The sequence below is a fragment of the Mus musculus genome, chromosome 14 (assembly GCF_000001635.26).
Source record: "Mus musculus strain C57BL/6J chromosome 14, GRCm38.p6 C57BL/6J".
Lineage (NCBI taxonomy): Eukaryota > Metazoa > Chordata > Mammalia > Rodentia > Muridae > Mus > Mus musculus.
In genome coordinates, this window is record NC_000080.6 from 30,886,254 (window position 1) to 30,902,852 (window position 16,599).

A 16,599-nucleotide genomic window follows, 5' to 3' on the forward strand; every position below is an offset into this window, starting at 1 on the left:
TGTCTACATCAGGTTGTGACTCTGGAATTCTGAACCTAGCTAGCAGAAGGCCTGCTAATGCCCAGCTGCCTCTCCCCAGGGTATGTCCTTCTATCAGCAAAGTTTACTGGACATAGGTCACTTGTGTCCTTATCTGAGGCCTCTGGGATTTTTTGGCTTGGAAACCTGCATTTCCGAGAACTTGCACCAGCAGGGGCTGGCCAACCAGCAAGTTGCCAGTTTATAACCCACCTGCTCCAGGGCTCAGAAGCAGTCTGGCGGGCAACTGAAGGCAGATGAAGAGCCCTGCCCCTGCCCACATGTGGAACCTTGTGCTGTTCTTGCCTTCACTGTTGGCTGTGCTTCCGACCACTACTGCCGAGAAGGTAGCAGTACCCATAGGTGCCTCTGTGTCTACCTGTGTGAGTGTGGTGCAAGCTGGGTAATGAGCAGACACATCTGGAAAGTTAGGGGTGCCTCTTCAGTATGCATGTAATTAAGTAGGCAGGTGTGCAGGTCAGTGTGTGTGCAGGGCATGTTGCTAATCGCTGGGTAACCAGGCAGTACCCAGAGATCCTTAAGGCTCCTTCATTTAATAGATGGGATAGTCCTATTCTTGCCACTTTATAGATGAAAGAGGAGAGCCAGTTGCCCCTTGAGGCTGACAGCAGAGCCAAGAAAGTCGGGATGTGGCTGTATAAGCCCAGCGCTTCTGCTCTAGATGAGTGACCTCTGGGAATGACTTACATGGTCTACCTATCAGTTTCCTCATCTGAAAGACTGTGATAATAAAACATAGTCTGAGTGCTGTGCTGGTTGATAATCAAGCTTATGATACCTGGGAAGTGTTTAGTGCCACACATGCATGGTACAGAGCTGATGCTTGCTAAACTCTGTCCTAAACTGGGGCAGGTAACCATGAGTATCTGAACAGTTTGTGTGTGTGCAGCATGGCACATGGAGCAGGTAGAGGAACGGGGCTGTGTGTGTGCACATGCCTTTTCTTAAGGACATGCCAGCCTTGGGGTAAACCGTGTATGTGTCGAGCAGTACCCAGTGGAGGGGTCAGGGCAGAGAGTCCATTGCAGGGAACATTGACGAAGAAGAGCATCGCTCCTTAGAAACCTGATTGTCAACAGATTCCCAGGACTATCTGATAGGAGAGTGGCAGGAGTGTTCTCCCACTTTCACTGAGGCCAGAGTTTCCAAAAATCAAAGACCCCTCATACTAGGCAGATCTCAACCTGCACACAGGGCCCCGACTCTGAGCCCCTCGCCTCTGCCGAGATGAGAAGTGTGCTTTGTCCAGGCTTGCGTTGTTAGCCTGGGCGCTTTGTTTCCCATGAGGTCTCTGTAGGTCTGCTCTATGGGGCTGTCTTGTGGGGAACGAGGTCCACAGCTGCCTTCAGCTTCACTGAGATGTGTGATGACTTCTGTCTGAGGCCTAAACAGTATCCGGGCCAGATGAAGGGTGGAGGTTGGTCTGGGACCAGCTTCGAAGCCTACTCTTGAAAAATTGGGTTGGGGGGTGGCAGGTAAACAACTCAGCCCTCCTCCCTGTCCCTTGTCCAGAATGGCATCGATATCTACAGCCTCACGGTGGACTCCCGGGTCTCTTCCCGATTTGCCCATACTGTTGTCACCAGCCGGGTGGTCAACAGAGCCGATGCTGTTCAAGAAGCGACCTTCCAAGTAGAGCTACCCAGGAAAGCCTTCATCACCAACTTTTCCATGTAGGTGTCTCCGTACCTCTTCTACAACCCAGTCCTGCAAGTCCATCTCCCCTGGGCCTGAGACATGGAGTTCCACAAGTTGGGCACTCAGGACCTCTGTTCCATGAGTCAGCCTCAAAGGGAACAAGATGTTATCAAGCCCAGAGATGCCTCGGTCCCGCCTGTCATCCTGCCTCCTCACTAAGTACTGCTAGGTGACAGACCAAGAACCACACTGTCTTGGAGTCTTTGCCTTCCAGAAGTCCAAGCCTAGGCCAATGCTAGCTTTGACACAGGAAGTCACCAAAATCAGGTTCCAGCTGGAGAAGCATAAGCCCTACCTCCTGGGGTTCCCTTTGTCACTGCAGAGGGCAGGTGGCTCTACTCTACCTCCTCAGGAGATGCCAGGGTTCCTGAGGACTCCGAGCCAGCAGCAGTCCTTACTGTGCCCTCTTCGTCCCTTTGCAACGCTGCCCTGATCTATTTTGCAATGTTTGTTGAATTTGGCAAAAGTCCATGTTTGGCCCTCGCCTCCCAGAGAGGCAGCAATTGAAGGCAGGCTGCTCCCGACAGGGGGAGCACTTAGAGGGGGAGGAGAGCTAGGGGGGAGGGGGCAGGCTAGGTTCCCTGTGGCTGGCTCCTCCCTTTCTCCCCACCCACCTCCACCCTAGAACAGTCACCCCCCCCATGTTTATGCTAGTGGCCCCGGGTCTTTCTACTGCACAGAGAAGTGCGGGGCAGGGCAGGTCTCCGCGTCCCCACCCCCCACCCCCACCCCAGCAGAGAGTCTGGAGAAAGGATGAACTTTCCAGCCAGGAGAAGGAGCCAGGCTTCCCTTGTTTGTTCCCATTCTGGCCCAAGACTTAGCCAGAGAAGGGAACTGAAGACGCCTGTTCTGTGGTTTCAGCTAGGTCCCCTCCCTTCCCCCTCCCCCCCCCCCCCCCGTCTCTGCACACCCCCACCCTCCCATACCACTCCCAGGACGAGCAGGTCACCATTTCTAGTCCCTATTCACCCCACAAGAAGCTCCTGGAACAGCCATTTTGTGTGCAGAGAAATGGCCCTGGCAGTCCCTTCTCCGCATCAAAGGCTAGCTTCCAGAAACGTGTCTACATTCCCAGGAGTGTCCACCACTAGGTGCCCCAAATCTGCCTCCAGAGATGCCAAGCTCCCTGGAACACCTGCGCTAAGCAGGAGGGCAGAGGGAAAAGAAATAGGATCAGAGCCTTCTGTCCTGTGTCTCCTTCCTGCTCAAGTCTGACCACACAAGAGGCAGATGTAGGGCTGGGTAAAGAACAACTCATCACTCTCTTGGTTTTGCTATGATTAGCTGGTGCTTTGGAACAGTTCATAAGGGTGAAGGGGCAGTGGAACGCGGACTGAGTTTATCCCAGTCCTGCTTTCTCTGTAACTTTCTGCTCTGTCCCTATAGTAACACCCATGTGTCCCAACACTGTGTATGTCTCAGGATAGATGAAAGCCACTCCCAGTGTCCTTGATGGGGTCTTCTACCCCGTAGGTGCATAATAAATGCCATTGTCCCAGGCAAAGACAGGAGTCACATCTATCTCACCGAATTCTAGAAAAGTCTTTCTAAGAAGGTTCTCGGTTGTCCTCTTCCTCACTAGGATCATCGATGGCGTGACCTACCCAGGGGTTGTCAAAGAGAAGGCCGAAGCCCAGAAACAATACAGTGCCGCCGTGGGCAGGGGAGAGAGTGCTGGCATCGTCAAGTGAGCCTATAGGGGAGGGTGTGGATAGGTAGAGACTGCTCCTCCCCTGGCCTTCAGCTTTGTCCCCTCCAGGAGCCATCCCCTACCTGACCGAATGGGTTCTTGTTCTTATCCCCCAGGACCACTGGGAGGCAGACAGAGAAGTTTGAAGTGTCAGTCAACGTGGCCCCTGGTTCCAAGATTACCTTCGAACTCATATACCAGGAACTGCTCCAAAGGCGACTGGGAATGTATGAGCTACTCCTCAAAGTGAGGCCTCAGCAGCTGGTGAAGCACCTTCAGGTACCTGGCACTGCCTTCTCCAGGAAGCCCCATCAATAATCCCTTCCCAACTAAGGCAGCTTCCCCTTGTCCACTTAGCTTTTTGGGAGCACAGCCCACCTCGTGGCTTCCCTGGTGACCCGTATTATCTTGCTTGCAGATGGACATCTACATCTTTGAGCCTCAGGGTATTAGCATCCTGGAGACAGAGAGCACCTTCATGACCCCGGAGCTGGCAAATGCCCTTACCACTTCACAGAACAAGACCAAGGTGGGCATGCTATGACCATCAAAGTGAAGACACCAGCCCTGAGACCAGGGGCTAGATTCCCCCAAACAGTTGGGAGTTCCCTGAGCTGTGTCTCCAAAAACCACTACCAAAAAGACAGGACAGTATGACCTGGAGATGCTCAGTGTGCCCTTCTAGGAGCTTGGAGTCTATGGGGGAGAGCAGACTGATGGGAGGATCCTCAGAGAGAACTGGATTGTGCTGAGCCCAGCTGGTTGCGCGTCCCCAGAGGTGGGGTGCATATATGTGCACGCCCGTGTACACGTACCGAATGCATGCTGTCACCCTCCAGCTCAGAATGAAAGTCCCCTCAAGTTTTTGCCCATGGCTGCACACATTTGGAATCTGATTTTCTGAAGTGCACACAGAGAGAGCATGCTCCACCTGTTCATTTCAACTTCAGCTTCGACTGTTCCTCTAGGCTCATATCCGGTTCAAGCCGACGCTCTCCCAGCAACAGAAGTCTCAGAGTGAGCAGGACACGGTGCTGAATGGGGACTTCATCGTCCGCTATGATGTCAACCGGTCTGACTCTGGGGGCTCCATTCAGGTGGGTGGACTCCAGACAAGAGCAACGAAACCTCAAAGTCTGTATTTCCTTCACACGTCTAAGCGTGAGGGTTCTGGAAAAGGAAAATGGCGGCCCCTCCTCTGTACTCTGCGCTAGGGGTTGGCTCAGACAGAAAACAGGCAGCTCCATCATGATCCTGGATGTTATTCTCTTTCTGGAGGCAGAAAAGGGTTGTCTCTGCAAAAGCTGACCTTGTGGAGTCTCCCTCTATACATTTGTTACATATGTGCAAGTCTGACAGCTACTCATATTTGTGTTTCCCTTTACTCCCTGCCCTCCCGCCCCCCAGTGCTCCCGCTTGATGGATACTGGGTTCATAGTGTCTGTTAGTATAAGCTCCCTCAAATACTAAAGCGGGGAATGAAGTTATGGAGAGAGTTCTAGGGTGATGCGTGAATACCTAAGTCTTCTGTTAGCGAGGGGTTGAGCTTTGAGAGGTGATGAGGATTCGGAGGGGGAGGTAAGAAGCTGCCATGGGGAGGAGTCATGAAAGGAGGACGGTGATCTGGCCTGATGGAGGTGGGTGGGGGTGGGTGGGGCTTACATTCTGATCCTCTGAGTGTGGACTCGCTCTGGTCACAGATTGAGGAAGGCTACTTTGTGCACCACTTTGCTCCAGAGAACCTTCCTACAATGTCCAAGAATGTGATCTTTGTCATTGATAAAAGCGGATCTATGTCAGGCAAGAAAATCCAGCAGGTAGGTCTGTCTCCCAGGCCCTGAGATCAGCTGCCGCCTCATCTGTTTCAGCATCTTGGGTGGGGGGTAGGGGGCTTCCAGGGACCAAGTTTGGCCCGAAGCGTACACTATGAGCCCACCTAAGATACCAGGACACTACTCCAAGGATCATGCACTTTTGGAGAGCTCCTCTAAGATACCTGCCTTGTCTTCTCCACCCTGATCAGACCCGAGAAGCCCTAGTCAAGATCTTGAAAGACCTCAGCCCCCAAGACCAGTTCAACCTCATTGAGTTCAGTGGGGAAGCAAACCAATGGAAGCAGTCACTGGTGCAAGCGACAGAAGAGAATTTGAACAAGGCTGTAAACTATGCTTCCAGGATCCGGGCTCACGGAGGTGGGTGCCTCTGCATCTTAAGAGGCTGGGGGCTTCCATGGGTCACTGGCTGGGACCAACCCTGAGTCTGTGCCCCTCAGGGACCAACATCAATAATGCAGTGCTGTTGGCTGTGGAGCTGCTGGACAGAAGCAACCAAGCTGAGCTACTGCCCTCGAAGAGCGTCTCCCTTATCATCCTGCTCACGGACGGTGACCCCACTGTGGGTGAGGACACTGTGGCCATTCCTGGGCATGTTAGACGTGGAGCGAGGCTGGACCTGCTTCCAGGCTGGCTGTGGAACCTGAGACGGGGACAGGGAGAATCGTTAAGACCCCTTTGGCTCTGAAATTCCAGAACTATCCACTGAGCAAATCATTCTTTCTCATCCGATTCCCAAATCCATGTGTCTAGGAGAAACCAACCCCACGATTATCCAGAACAACGTGCGGGAAGCCATCAATGGGCAGTATAGCCTCTTCTGCCTGGGGTTCGGCTTTGATGTGAACTATCCTTTCCTGGAGAAGATGGCACTGGACAATGGTGGCCTGGCCAGGCGCATCTATGAGGATTCAGACTCTGCACTGCAGCTTCAGGTACCGGTTTGATCCAAGGTTGGGTGCAGACCATTAGGCAGACCCCGTTTGCCTGGCCTTTGTGACATGTCCCCCACCCCCACCGTAGGATTTCTACCACGAAGTAGCCAATCCACTGCTCTCATCAGTGGCCTTCGAATACCCCAGTGATGCTGTGGAGGAAGTCACTCGGTACAAGTTCCAACACCACTTTAAGGGCTCAGAGATGGTGGTGGCTGGGAAGCTCCAGGACCAGGGTCCTGATGTCCTCTTAGCCAAAGTCAGTGGGCAGATGGTAAGCTTGGGGGAGTCATCCTGGAGCAAAGGGGCTGCCTGGGGCAGCTGGGGGCAGCATGGGGCAGTCTGGGGTAGCCTGGGGCAGCCTGGGGCAGCCTGGGGAAGCTGGGGAAGCTGGAACAGCCTGGGGTAGCCTGGAACCGCCTAGGGTAGCCTGGAGTAGCCTGGAGTAGCCTGGGGTAGCCTGGGGTAGCCTGGGGCAGCCTGGGCAGCCTGGGCAGCCTGGACAGCCTTCGTATTTGCTCCCAAGGAACTATGCTCAAGTACTAGTCATACCAAATTCCAGCTGATTGGCCTTGAGTGAGTGTCTAAGGTCCCTTTTCCTCGGGTTTTCCTGAAGGATACCAGCCCTGGCTGCGTGGGTTCATGGTAGAGATCCAGTAAGACAACATACTACTGCTCATAAGAGACTCTAGCGCATATAGGAACTGATAACTCGGTCTACCCTGCTGCCTCCTGACTCTTCTGGAGAATCAGATGGCAGCAGATGTACCTTCCCGATGCCCTGTTCCCTCATAATAGGCCTTTGAGGGTGTGGGCAGACAGAGAGAACTACTCCCACTTCACAGGAGAGCAGAGCAAGCTCCAGGTAGGACAGACAACGTACGCTGGTCCCCACTGCTTCTGGCTCACCTCACAGAGCTGGCCCATCCTTGCTCTGATGCCTCTGGCTCTGGGTGCAGCAGGTTCAGCCTGTCAGAGTCTTAAGGTTGAGGGATGCAGCAGTAAATAAGGCCAACCCTCCTTACCTTCCTGGGACAGACAACTTGTACAAAAACAGAGTGACAGCCTAGAATGTGCCTGACAGCACATATCCAGGAATTCAGAAGAACAGTGCTGGGAGCACTGACCTGGGGTCAGAATGGGAATCCTGTAGAGGGTCTGCTGAGACTGAGCGAGCCATAGGAGCAGCAGAACCCAGAAATGGGCTCATATGCCATCAGGGCACCTTGTCTGCGAGAAACAGCAGTGGGTGGGGATGGAGTGGGGCCCAGGGCCTCATCTCAGACATAGTCAAATAGTAGGACTGTCCTGAAGACTGTATGGCCAAACAACCTGTCTTCAAACCAACCTCCATTAATTGTCACCCCATAGGTGACAAGTGACTTAAACTTGTTTCCTCCCGAACACAAATGTAGTTCATTCAGGTGCCTACTTCGTAGAGTTACCATGGAATACTTCCTAGCCCTGTGTAATCACAAACATGACTTCAAACATAATGGACAGGGCTGTGTACACTTTGGTTTTAGTGCAGGGAATTGAATCTAGGGCACCAAGCAGGAAGATAAACTCTTGCCTGATGAGTGTCAGGATGGCCAAGTGGTCTAAGGCGTCAGACTCAAGCTGACAGGAGCCTGATATAGCTGTCTCCTGAGAGGCTCTGCCAGTGCCTGACAAATACAGAAGTGGATGCTCACAGCCATCCATTGGATGGAGCAGAGGGTCCCCAATGAAGGAGCTAGAGAAAGGACCCAAGGAGCTAAAGGGGTTTGTAGCCCATAGGAGGAACAACAATATGAACTAACCAGTACCCCCAGAGCTCCTTGGGACTAAACCACCAATCAAAGAAAACACATGGTGGGACCCATGGTTCTTGCTACATATGTAGCAGAGGATGGCCTAGTCGGTCATCAATAGGAGGAGAGACCCTTGGTCCTGTGAAGGTTCTATGTCCTAATAGAAGATTGCACAGGGCCTCTTAGCTGCCTGTCCTTCTGATGAAGTAGGCTTGGGACATCCTTGCTCCTGGCCCCCTTTCCTAGGCTGCCATCTGGTCCAACTTAAGACCATAGCCACCTGGGAAGAAAGCAGTCAGACTGTGTTTCTTGAGGCTCTTGTTTCCTGTCATTGTCCCAGGGTGGCAATGTCAGGGTGTCATTGTCCCAGCAGAGGGGCAATGTGGAGCAGACAGCTTGCTAGGACTCTGAAATACTGGTCTCAGGCCCACTGCTAACTACTGGGCAAGGCTTTTCCTTTCCCTTCCTTTCCCCCATGTCTGGGGACGCGGACACCTTTCTGGCCCACACTGTGTTTGAGGCCTCTTCCTTCTGGTCTGGCCTGGAAGTTGCTGTCCCTTCTTATAAAAGGTCAGCTGACCCAAGCTCCTGGCTACACAGCTGTCTTGCGACACCCGATCAGCTGCTAACATTTACCTGACCTCCTTCTTACCCCGGAGCACCTGTGGGAGACCATCATACTCCTGAACTCCCTTCCCAGCTTCATGATGCTGAACAGTAACGCAGGCTGGGCAGGTGTGGGCCCAAAGCCCTCACTGTGCTTGCCTGGATGGGCACCTCTTTCCAGCACATGCAGAACATCACTTTCCAAACGGAGGCCAGCGTAGCCCAACAAGAGAAGGAGTTTAAGAGCCCCAAGTACATCTTTCACAACTTTATGGAGAGACTGTGGGCACTGCTGACTATACAGCAACAGCTGGAGCAGAGGTGAGTGACCCTGACCCTTGTAAGGCACTGCAGTGGCTTTCACGTGACACCATTGAGCCCTTTTAGTGGTGGGGCAGGCACATCTGGCACAGGCTATCTACCAGGTATGCATGAAGTGTTATGTCCAAACTCTACATTCTCCCAACGGCACTCACAAGAAGGGGCCGGTGGGGGCAGGGGGGTGCTGCCGAGATACCCAGGGACCTCCTGAGCTCTCTCATGCCTTCAACCCGCAGGATTTCAGCGTCAGGTGCCGAATTAGAGGCCCTCGAGGCCCAAGTTCTGAACTTGTCACTCAAGTACAATTTTGTCACCCCTCTCACGCACATGGTGGTCACCAAACCTGAAGGTCAAGAACAATTCCAAGTTGCTGAGAAGCCTGTGGAAGTCGGTGAGTGTGGGGCTGGGTCTCAGCCTCCATTGCTTCAGATCATGGCCCTGACCCTGCCATCATAGACTCCCAGAGACCTGTCTTAACTCACTAAAGTGGAAACTGAGGACAGGTCCTGCAGCCCGGCCCCCAGACTCACTGCGTGCACACGTTAGAGTCCAGGGCTAGAGGAGCAAATTTAAACAAAAGCTCCTGAAAGTGGCAGAACCACCCATCATACCCGCCTCTCTCACTTCCTGCTTCTTTGTACAGGTGATGGCATGCAGAGACTCCCCTTAGCAGGTAAGGGCCTCGGAGCTCAAAGGCCTGCCTATGTAGGGTCCACCAGCTTTCTGAGGGCTACCTTCCCCCTGCACCCCCTGCTGCTGGGAGCTGGTGTCATCTGACCAAACATGCCTGTGTACTTAGTCGCTCGCTCGTTCGCCCAAATACTGGCTACCCCGCAGACCTTGCCCCTGGGCTCTAGGTACACAGACCCCCACCCAGAATGGAGCCTCAGAGAGCTGGCTCCAAAGAGTTAAACCCACGTCTCCCTGTCTTCCAGCTCAAGCCCACCCCTTCAGGCCTCCTGTCAGAGGATCTAAACTGATGACCGTGCTGAAAGGTGACAAGTCACACTGGGGTGCAAAGGGAGGTTTCTAGAACTGTGCCAGGAAATAGGCTGGGCTCTACATTTGGCTATGGAAGGACAGTGCCTAGCCTCGGTCACTTGGCTGGTCACAGGCCCATGTGTAAAGATCAGGTGGATTTAATTAGGAGTTGGCTGTCTAGAATCTTACTCGGCCCAGAGGATTCAGCAATCAGGGTGATTGAAGGGGCACTGCCCAGGAAGGCTGGACCCTCCATGGGGAAGAGTTCCACAAGTGTCCATCTCCTGGCTAGGGGAGGCTCTCCAGAAAGAAGCAGGGGCTACCTACCTTCTCTACATCCTAGTCCTGACTGTGGGGGACCCAGGACATTGCCTGTGATAAACTGTTCATGTCAATGTTTTAAAACTAGGAAGCAGGTCCCAGATACCCAGACTCGGTGATGCCGTTAGGGCATCTAGGCAATACATTCCTCCCGGATTCCCCGGACCTCCTGGACCTCCCGGATTTCCTGCACCTCCTGGACCTCCTGGATTTCCTGCACCCCCTGGACCTCCTCTTGCTTCTGGCTCTGACTTCAGCCTTCAGCCTTCCTATGAAAGGATGCTAAGCCTGCCCTCCGTTGGTGAGCCCCTTTCTGACTCACAGTGGGCTTTATTCTTTTCCGAGCTTAATGACTCTGGCCCATAGAGGGACAGCAGCAAGGGCATTTGCCAAAACATGCAGGGAGACTAGGCCTAGCTGAGACCCTGTCCTCAGGCAGAGCCAGGAGCCAGGGGCTGGGGATAAGTATACTATTTCCTGCCCTCAGTTTTCTAGTTCTCAGCCAGCCTCTCTCTGCCTTGTCCTCACCATTTTATCTCAGGGTTGAGTTCTCCCGGCTCTTGTTCTTTCCCTAGATTGCCGGCCCACAAACTTTGACAATGTAGCCTCACTTGTGAAACCTGGGTCCCAAGAGGGCTCATGACTAGGCTCTTTAGACCACCGTGGCCAGCTCTTCCCTTCTCCAGGCACCTCTTCCCCAGCCAGTTCCTGGACACCAGGCCTCCCTCCCCCAGAGCAGGACTCTACACTTCCTTTGTTCCCTGAGGATCCACTTCCCATGATGGAGAAGGAAGGCTTTCCTGTTTCCAGCACCAACTATGGTCCCTTATCCTGCTTCTGTTCCCAGTCTGAACTCAGACTCAGTTGGGACCTGTCTCTTTGAAATCTCCCCTGCCCCCCAGGCCTGAGCTTGGTGGACCGTAAGGAAGGGTCAGGGGCCTCGGGTGCAGAAGGCCCTGCATCCTGACGGCCTCTCCCTCTCTGCCCTATGTCCCTGCATCCTGACGGCCTCTCCCTGGCTGTCCAATGTTCCTGTGCACGCGCTCCCCTCAGCAGCACAATATCCTGCTGACCCACATCTGGTTGTGACGGAAAAAAGTAAAGGTACTGATGCTTTAACCTAGCTTAGCAATAGAGCGTTTGCCTGAAATGCAGCCCAGTCCCTGAATTTGCTCCACAGCACTGAAAGCAAACAAAGAACATAAAGATACCCTTACCAGACCCCCCCCCCAATAGCTCCAGAAGATATTGAAAAGGAAAAACCCTGGGTCTCTGTAACCTGTTACATGGTATTGCCCATGCTAAAGTGGAAAGAGAGACAGAACCACACTTGCCTACCACCCTATCCACAATGCCCTGAACCCAGACTTTTTCTTCCTTCTTTCAGAAAGCACCATACCAGAGGAATCCCCAAACCCAGGTAAGCATTCCTCCTGCCCCCCTATACCTTTGCGCCCCCCCCCCCCAGACTTTGCTTCCTGCCACAGGAACTATATACCGGCTATTTTAGACCACCCCCAGGTTCCTACTATTACCTTGCCGCTTCCGGGATCCAGTGTGGACCAGCTCTGTGTGGATATCTTACATTCTGAGAAGCCCATGAAGCTGTTCGTAGACCCCAGTCAGGGTAAGAGATAAATCCCAGATATCTACATTGAAACCCAGACCTCATATGACTTAACACTAACCGCAGCAGCATGCCCAGCGTGGGCAAATGTCCTGTGCACCAAAAGAGCCCTTCCTCCCATAAACACCTGTAAGCTTTCCTGGGAACTCCACAAGGCCTGCACACATGGGTCAATTTCCAGAGCTGAGAGAGGGCCAAAGTCGCCTAGTGTCAGGGAGCTATGCAGGGTCACCCAAAATTGTCAGATGGGCTGAGAACAGGGTAAGGATGTTCCCGGTAGAGGAGACAGAGCTGAAGAGCACATGCCCGCTGTGTCTCCATGGGCTCCTCGTAGTACTGAGGAGGGGAATGGTTGGAGAAGCAGATGTGCTGGCCAGACCGGCTCACTAATCCTGGACTGGCCTCACTGGTCAAGATGAAGTATCCAGGCAGACACAGGGATGTACAGAACTCAGGAATGTTCAGGCTGAGCCACAAAATACCCCGCGGAGAGCCACAGTCCCCTCATACCTCTGAGAATCATGTGATCTCCTACATCATCACCCAGGCTCTGGAGCCGCTCTGCTCTCTGAGGCATGAACTTTCCACCTCACTCTCAGCCATAGAGCAAGCTCGGGACCTAGGTACACTGCAGAGGACTGATGCATGCTTCCATACTTGAAGCAAGATTCCCCCAACACACACACACACACACACACACACACACACACACACTTCTCAAAAGTCTAGCAAGGTGTTCATCAGCTGGATCTAAGGACAAAACCTCAGGAAACGAAAGCTTGAGTGGAGAGATTATAAGAACTAGACCTGAGCCAGGCACAATGGCACACAGCTTTAATAGCAGCACCCGGGAAACAGAGGCAGGCGGGTCTCTGATTTTGAGGCCAGCCTGGTCTACAGAGTGAGTTTCCAGACCAGCCTGGCCTACCAAGTGAGATCTTGTCTCAAAAAAGAAAGAAGAAGAAGGAGGAGGAGAAGGAGGAGGAGGAGGAGGAGGAGGAGGAGGAGGAGGAGGAGGAGGAGGAGAAGAAGAAGAAGAAGAAGAAGAAGAAGAAGAAGAAGAAGAAGAAGAAGAAGAAGAAGAAGAAGAAGAAGAAGAAGAAGAAGAAGAAGAAGAAGAAAGATTCTTCTGGGGACCCCGTTCCAGAAAGGACATAGGGGAGATTCCTTGTTTGGGCCATTGCTCTGAATTGACTTTGAAATCTCTGGTCTGGCCTTCTTAGGTCTGGAGGTGACTGGTAAGTATGAGAATACTGGGTTCTCGTGGCTCGAAGTGACCATCCAGAAGCCTCACCTGCAGGTCCATGCAACCCCTGAACGACTGGTGGTGACACGAGGCAGAAAAAACACTGAATACAAGTGGAAGAAGACGCTGTTCTCTGTGTTACCTGGGTAAGTCCCAGGGCAGGGTCCCAGGCTGTGCTGGCCATGATGTTAAGGATGATGGGTGGCCCAAGGCCACAGATGAAGTGGTTGGTTCTGAGTCCCCGGCAGTAGGCTGCACTCCTGGCTGGACGGGGGTGGGGGTACATTGTAATGTCCTGTTGCTCTTGAGGCCCTGTCCTGGGACCTGGACCTCATCACTAACTCAGGTACAGAGTGTCTTACATGTCCTGCCTGGTGAGCTCAAGGTGGCACTCAGGAAAAGCCCGAGGCCTGACATCAGGGCTCATGAATGTTACTCTCACCTGCAGTAGGTGAATAGTGCTGCTGTAACACACACCTGGGAGGAGCAAGGGACAAAGGATTATTTTGGCCAGTGTTCAGGCCAAGCAGTACGAAGTTCTACTGTCTCTGGACCTGGACAGAGATCATCATGATGGCGAGCCTAAGGGGACGCAAGCATGCACGGCTCACCTCAGGGCAGCCAAGAGGTGGAGAAAGCAAAGGGTCTAGCCGGCCTCACAAACTTTTTTCTGCTTTTTGTGCCATCTGGGCCGACCCTAATGCATGCTGCTGCATGTAATCAGGTTAGCCCTTCCTGCTGAGCTGCTCTTTAACATGACAATGGTCTCTGCAATGCCTTAATAAATACATTAGAAAAGGTTCTTTTGTAATCTGCTAAATAGTTCACAGTCCAATCAAATTGACAATGAAAATGAATCGTCAGTCTGTGTGAAGCTTTGGCAAGAAGAGAGCAGCTTAGCTAAGCTCTGAAAACACATAGGTGTAGCAGACTCCCTGCTGCTGTGAGCAGAAACCCACAGGAAGCAGCTTGAGGGAGGGAGGACTTATCCTGTCCACACAGGAGGCCTCAGTCCCTCAGGGCAGAGGACATGGCAGAGCAGAGAGTGCCTGAAATAAAGAGCATTCTCTTCCTCCCTTTTATACCATCCACTCCCAGTTTCTGGGATAGTGTGGCCCAAGTTCAGGACAGATTCCCCCTTCACTTAACCTCCAAAAATATAGACACATCCAGAGATGAGTTTTATGACTATTCCAGGTGCCTCTTGGTCCAGTCAAATTGACAGTGACTGTTACCCATCACCCCCAATACAATCATATAAAATTCCCTCATGAGAAAGCAAACTTACACCCAGAGCAAAGGACTCACCATTCTCTTTTACAAACAATGCAGAGAAGTTGGACATCACTAAGCTCACTTCAGTGCTCTCTTGCCAATGAGGAAACTAAGCCTAGAAGATTAAAGGGACGCTCTGTCTAAGGCTACACAGTGACTTCCTGGTCAAGAGCAGAGGTCCCACCCTGCTGCTGAGGCACAGCCTACGGAGACTCCTCCACACAGGTATCTCTGCCTTCCTGCTCAGGGTTTGGTGTTTCTCTGCAGCTTGAAGATGACCATGAATATGATGGGACTCCTACAGCTCAGTGGCCCAGACAAAGTCACCATCGGCCTCCTGTCCCTGGATGACCCTCAGAGAGGACTAATGCTGCTTTTGAATGACACCCAGCACTTCTCCAACAACGTTAAAGGGGAGCTTGGTAGGATTCCACTGGACTGGGCACAGGCTGGGCCACTCACTTCTGCCCATCTCCCTCACTGTCCTTAACCCTCACCAACCTACCCTTTACCTCAGGTCAGTTTTACCGGGACATCGTCTGGGAGCCACCCGTCGAGCCAGATAATACAAAACGGACAGTCAAAGTTCAAGGAGTTGACTACCTGGCTACCAGGTAACCTTGCAGACAGGCCGCTGAGCCCGGCTATGGTCGGGTAGGGATTGGGGGTGTGGGTGAGAGCTGGGATCTGCAGAACCCCATTCCTGTCCATGCTTGGGAACTGAGAACATCCCCACAGAGGATGGTCAGCTTGGATTCTAGGTTGTGGGCAGTACCATGGTTTCCTTGCCGCTTTCAAACTTCCAAAGTCTTGGGCCCAGAAGACATCACAAAGAAATCCCCTTGAATAATCCTTGGGCAACTGGGCCTTCCTGGCCTGTATCAGAGGGAATTCTGAGGGACTTTGAGATGCTCTGCACTCTGTGCTCCAGTCTACAACCCCTCCCCCATCTCCTTCATCTTACCTGAGATTGGTTGGCCACCTACCTATGTTTTCTCTGTTGTCTTCCTACCCCAGAGAGCTCAAGTTGAGTTACCAAGAAGGGTTCCCAGGAGCAGAGATTTCCTGCTGGACAGTGGAGATATAGAACTGTTAGGAGCGCCACTCCCTGCCATGTTGTCCTCGTACGCAGGCAGATGACACCTTATGCCAACAGGGACGCCTGTGAGGCCGAGACCTTGATGGGAAGAGGATGCTCCCTTGTTACAAATAAAGAAGGGCAGTGTGAACCCAGGCAGTTGATGTCATGATTCCATGTGGCCAGTCCTGTGGGACTTAGGGTCCCAACCTGTATATTCTGTCTCAAAGAACATTAAACTCTTCTGGAACTGGCCCTTGACAGCCTGGGACCAGGGAAACTTTTCACACCATCTTGGTCTTTGTCACAGGAATCTAAAACCAGCCATTCACAATGTCAATGCAGCACCAAGTGAAGGCCTCAGAGCACTCTCCCTCCAGAGAGAACAGGGCATTGCCTGGACCATGAAAACCAGCTTTACTCAAAAGGGGTAAACTGGGTTGGGCAGGTGTATGACGCCTTAGTTCCTGAAGAGAAGTGAATGATTGTCTTTTCATCCCAGAGAGGGCACCAGCGACAGATGAAAGAAAGGATTCCACCGAGTCTAGTTGGTAAAGCAGTGAGTTTATTGAGTACTTGCAGGGTCATGGATGGGGGTTACATACAAGAATACCAGTGAGCCCTGTAAATCCCACCCACCCTTGAAAGATGCATCCCTGTCGGGTCGAGAGCTGGCCGGTGGTTAAGAGCCCTTGCTAGCCAGGCGTGGTGGCGCACGCCTTTAATCCCAGCACTCAGGAGGCAGAGGCAGGTGGATTTCTGAGTTCGAGGCCAGCCTGGTCTACAAAGTGAGTTCTAGGACAGCCAGGGCTACACAGAGAAACCCTGTCTCAACAAAACAAAACAAAACAAAACAAAACAAAACAAAACAAAACCAAAAAACCAAACCAAAACAAAAAAGAGCCCTTGCTGTTCCCAGAGTTTGGTTCCCAGAAACCCCCCCCCCAAAAATAAAATGTTCTAAGGGGCTGAAGAGATGGCTTAGCAGTTAAGAGTATTGGCTGCTCCTCTAGAGATCCCAGGTTGGATTCCCAGGCCCCACATAGTGACTCAGAACTGTCTGTAACGACATTTCTAGTAGATCTGATGGCCTCTTCTTGCCTGCGTGCAAGTGGTACATGGAGATATATGCAGGCAAAACACCCACACACACAAGA

General features: G+C 52.5%; 1 protein-coding gene across 4 annotated transcripts; it reads left to right on the forward strand.

Moving 5' to 3' along the window:
- The first annotated feature begins 222 nt into the window (after window positions 1–222).
- Window positions 223–15,733, forward strand: Itih4 (inter alpha-trypsin inhibitor, heavy chain 4). Of its 4 annotated transcripts, none has more exons than NM_018746.4 (23): window positions 223–365; window positions 1,552–1,712; window positions 3,320–3,424; window positions 3,544–3,706; window positions 3,846–3,956; window positions 4,396–4,524; window positions 5,128–5,244; window positions 5,451–5,619; window positions 5,700–5,825; window positions 6,013–6,194; window positions 6,283–6,468; window positions 8,775–8,914; window positions 9,151–9,305; window positions 9,558–9,587; window positions 9,850–9,909; window positions 10,305–10,517; window positions 11,270–11,320; window positions 11,604–11,636; window positions 11,727–11,843; window positions 13,067–13,235; window positions 14,632–14,786; window positions 14,882–14,978; window positions 15,382–15,733. In NM_018746.4, exons 1-23 carry the CDS (start codon window positions 276–278, stop codon window positions 15,449–15,451), a joined length of 2,829 nt encoding a protein of 942 aa, NP_061216.2. In that variant the 5' UTR covers window positions 223–275; the 3' UTR covers window positions 15,452–15,733. The 4 variants fall into 4 exon arrangements, with proteins under 4 accessions (NP_061216.2, NP_001152771.1, NP_001276562.1 ...); NM_001159299.2 differs by having other exon boundaries at window positions 11,273–11,320; NM_001289633.1 differs by lacking the exon at window positions 11,727–11,843 and having other exon boundaries at window positions 11,273–11,320.
- Window positions 15,734–16,599: the final 866 nt, after the last annotated feature.

What these genes read in the sequence shown, in the direction of transcription:
- Itih4 (NM_018746.4), top strand. Translation starts at nt 276, where the DNA reads ATGAAGAGCCCTGCCCCTGCCCACATGTGGAACCTTGTGCTGTTCTTG. An exon ending in CGACCACTACTGCCGAGAAG is followed by an intron (nt 366 to 1,551) that starts GTAGCAGTACCC and finishes TCCCTTGTCCAG; the next exon opens with AATGGCATCGATATCTACAG. An exon ending in CAGGCAAGAAAATCCAGCAG is followed by an intron (nt 5,245 to 5,450) that starts GTAGGTCTGTCT and finishes CACCCTGATCAG; the next exon opens with ACCCGAGAAGCCCTAGTCAA.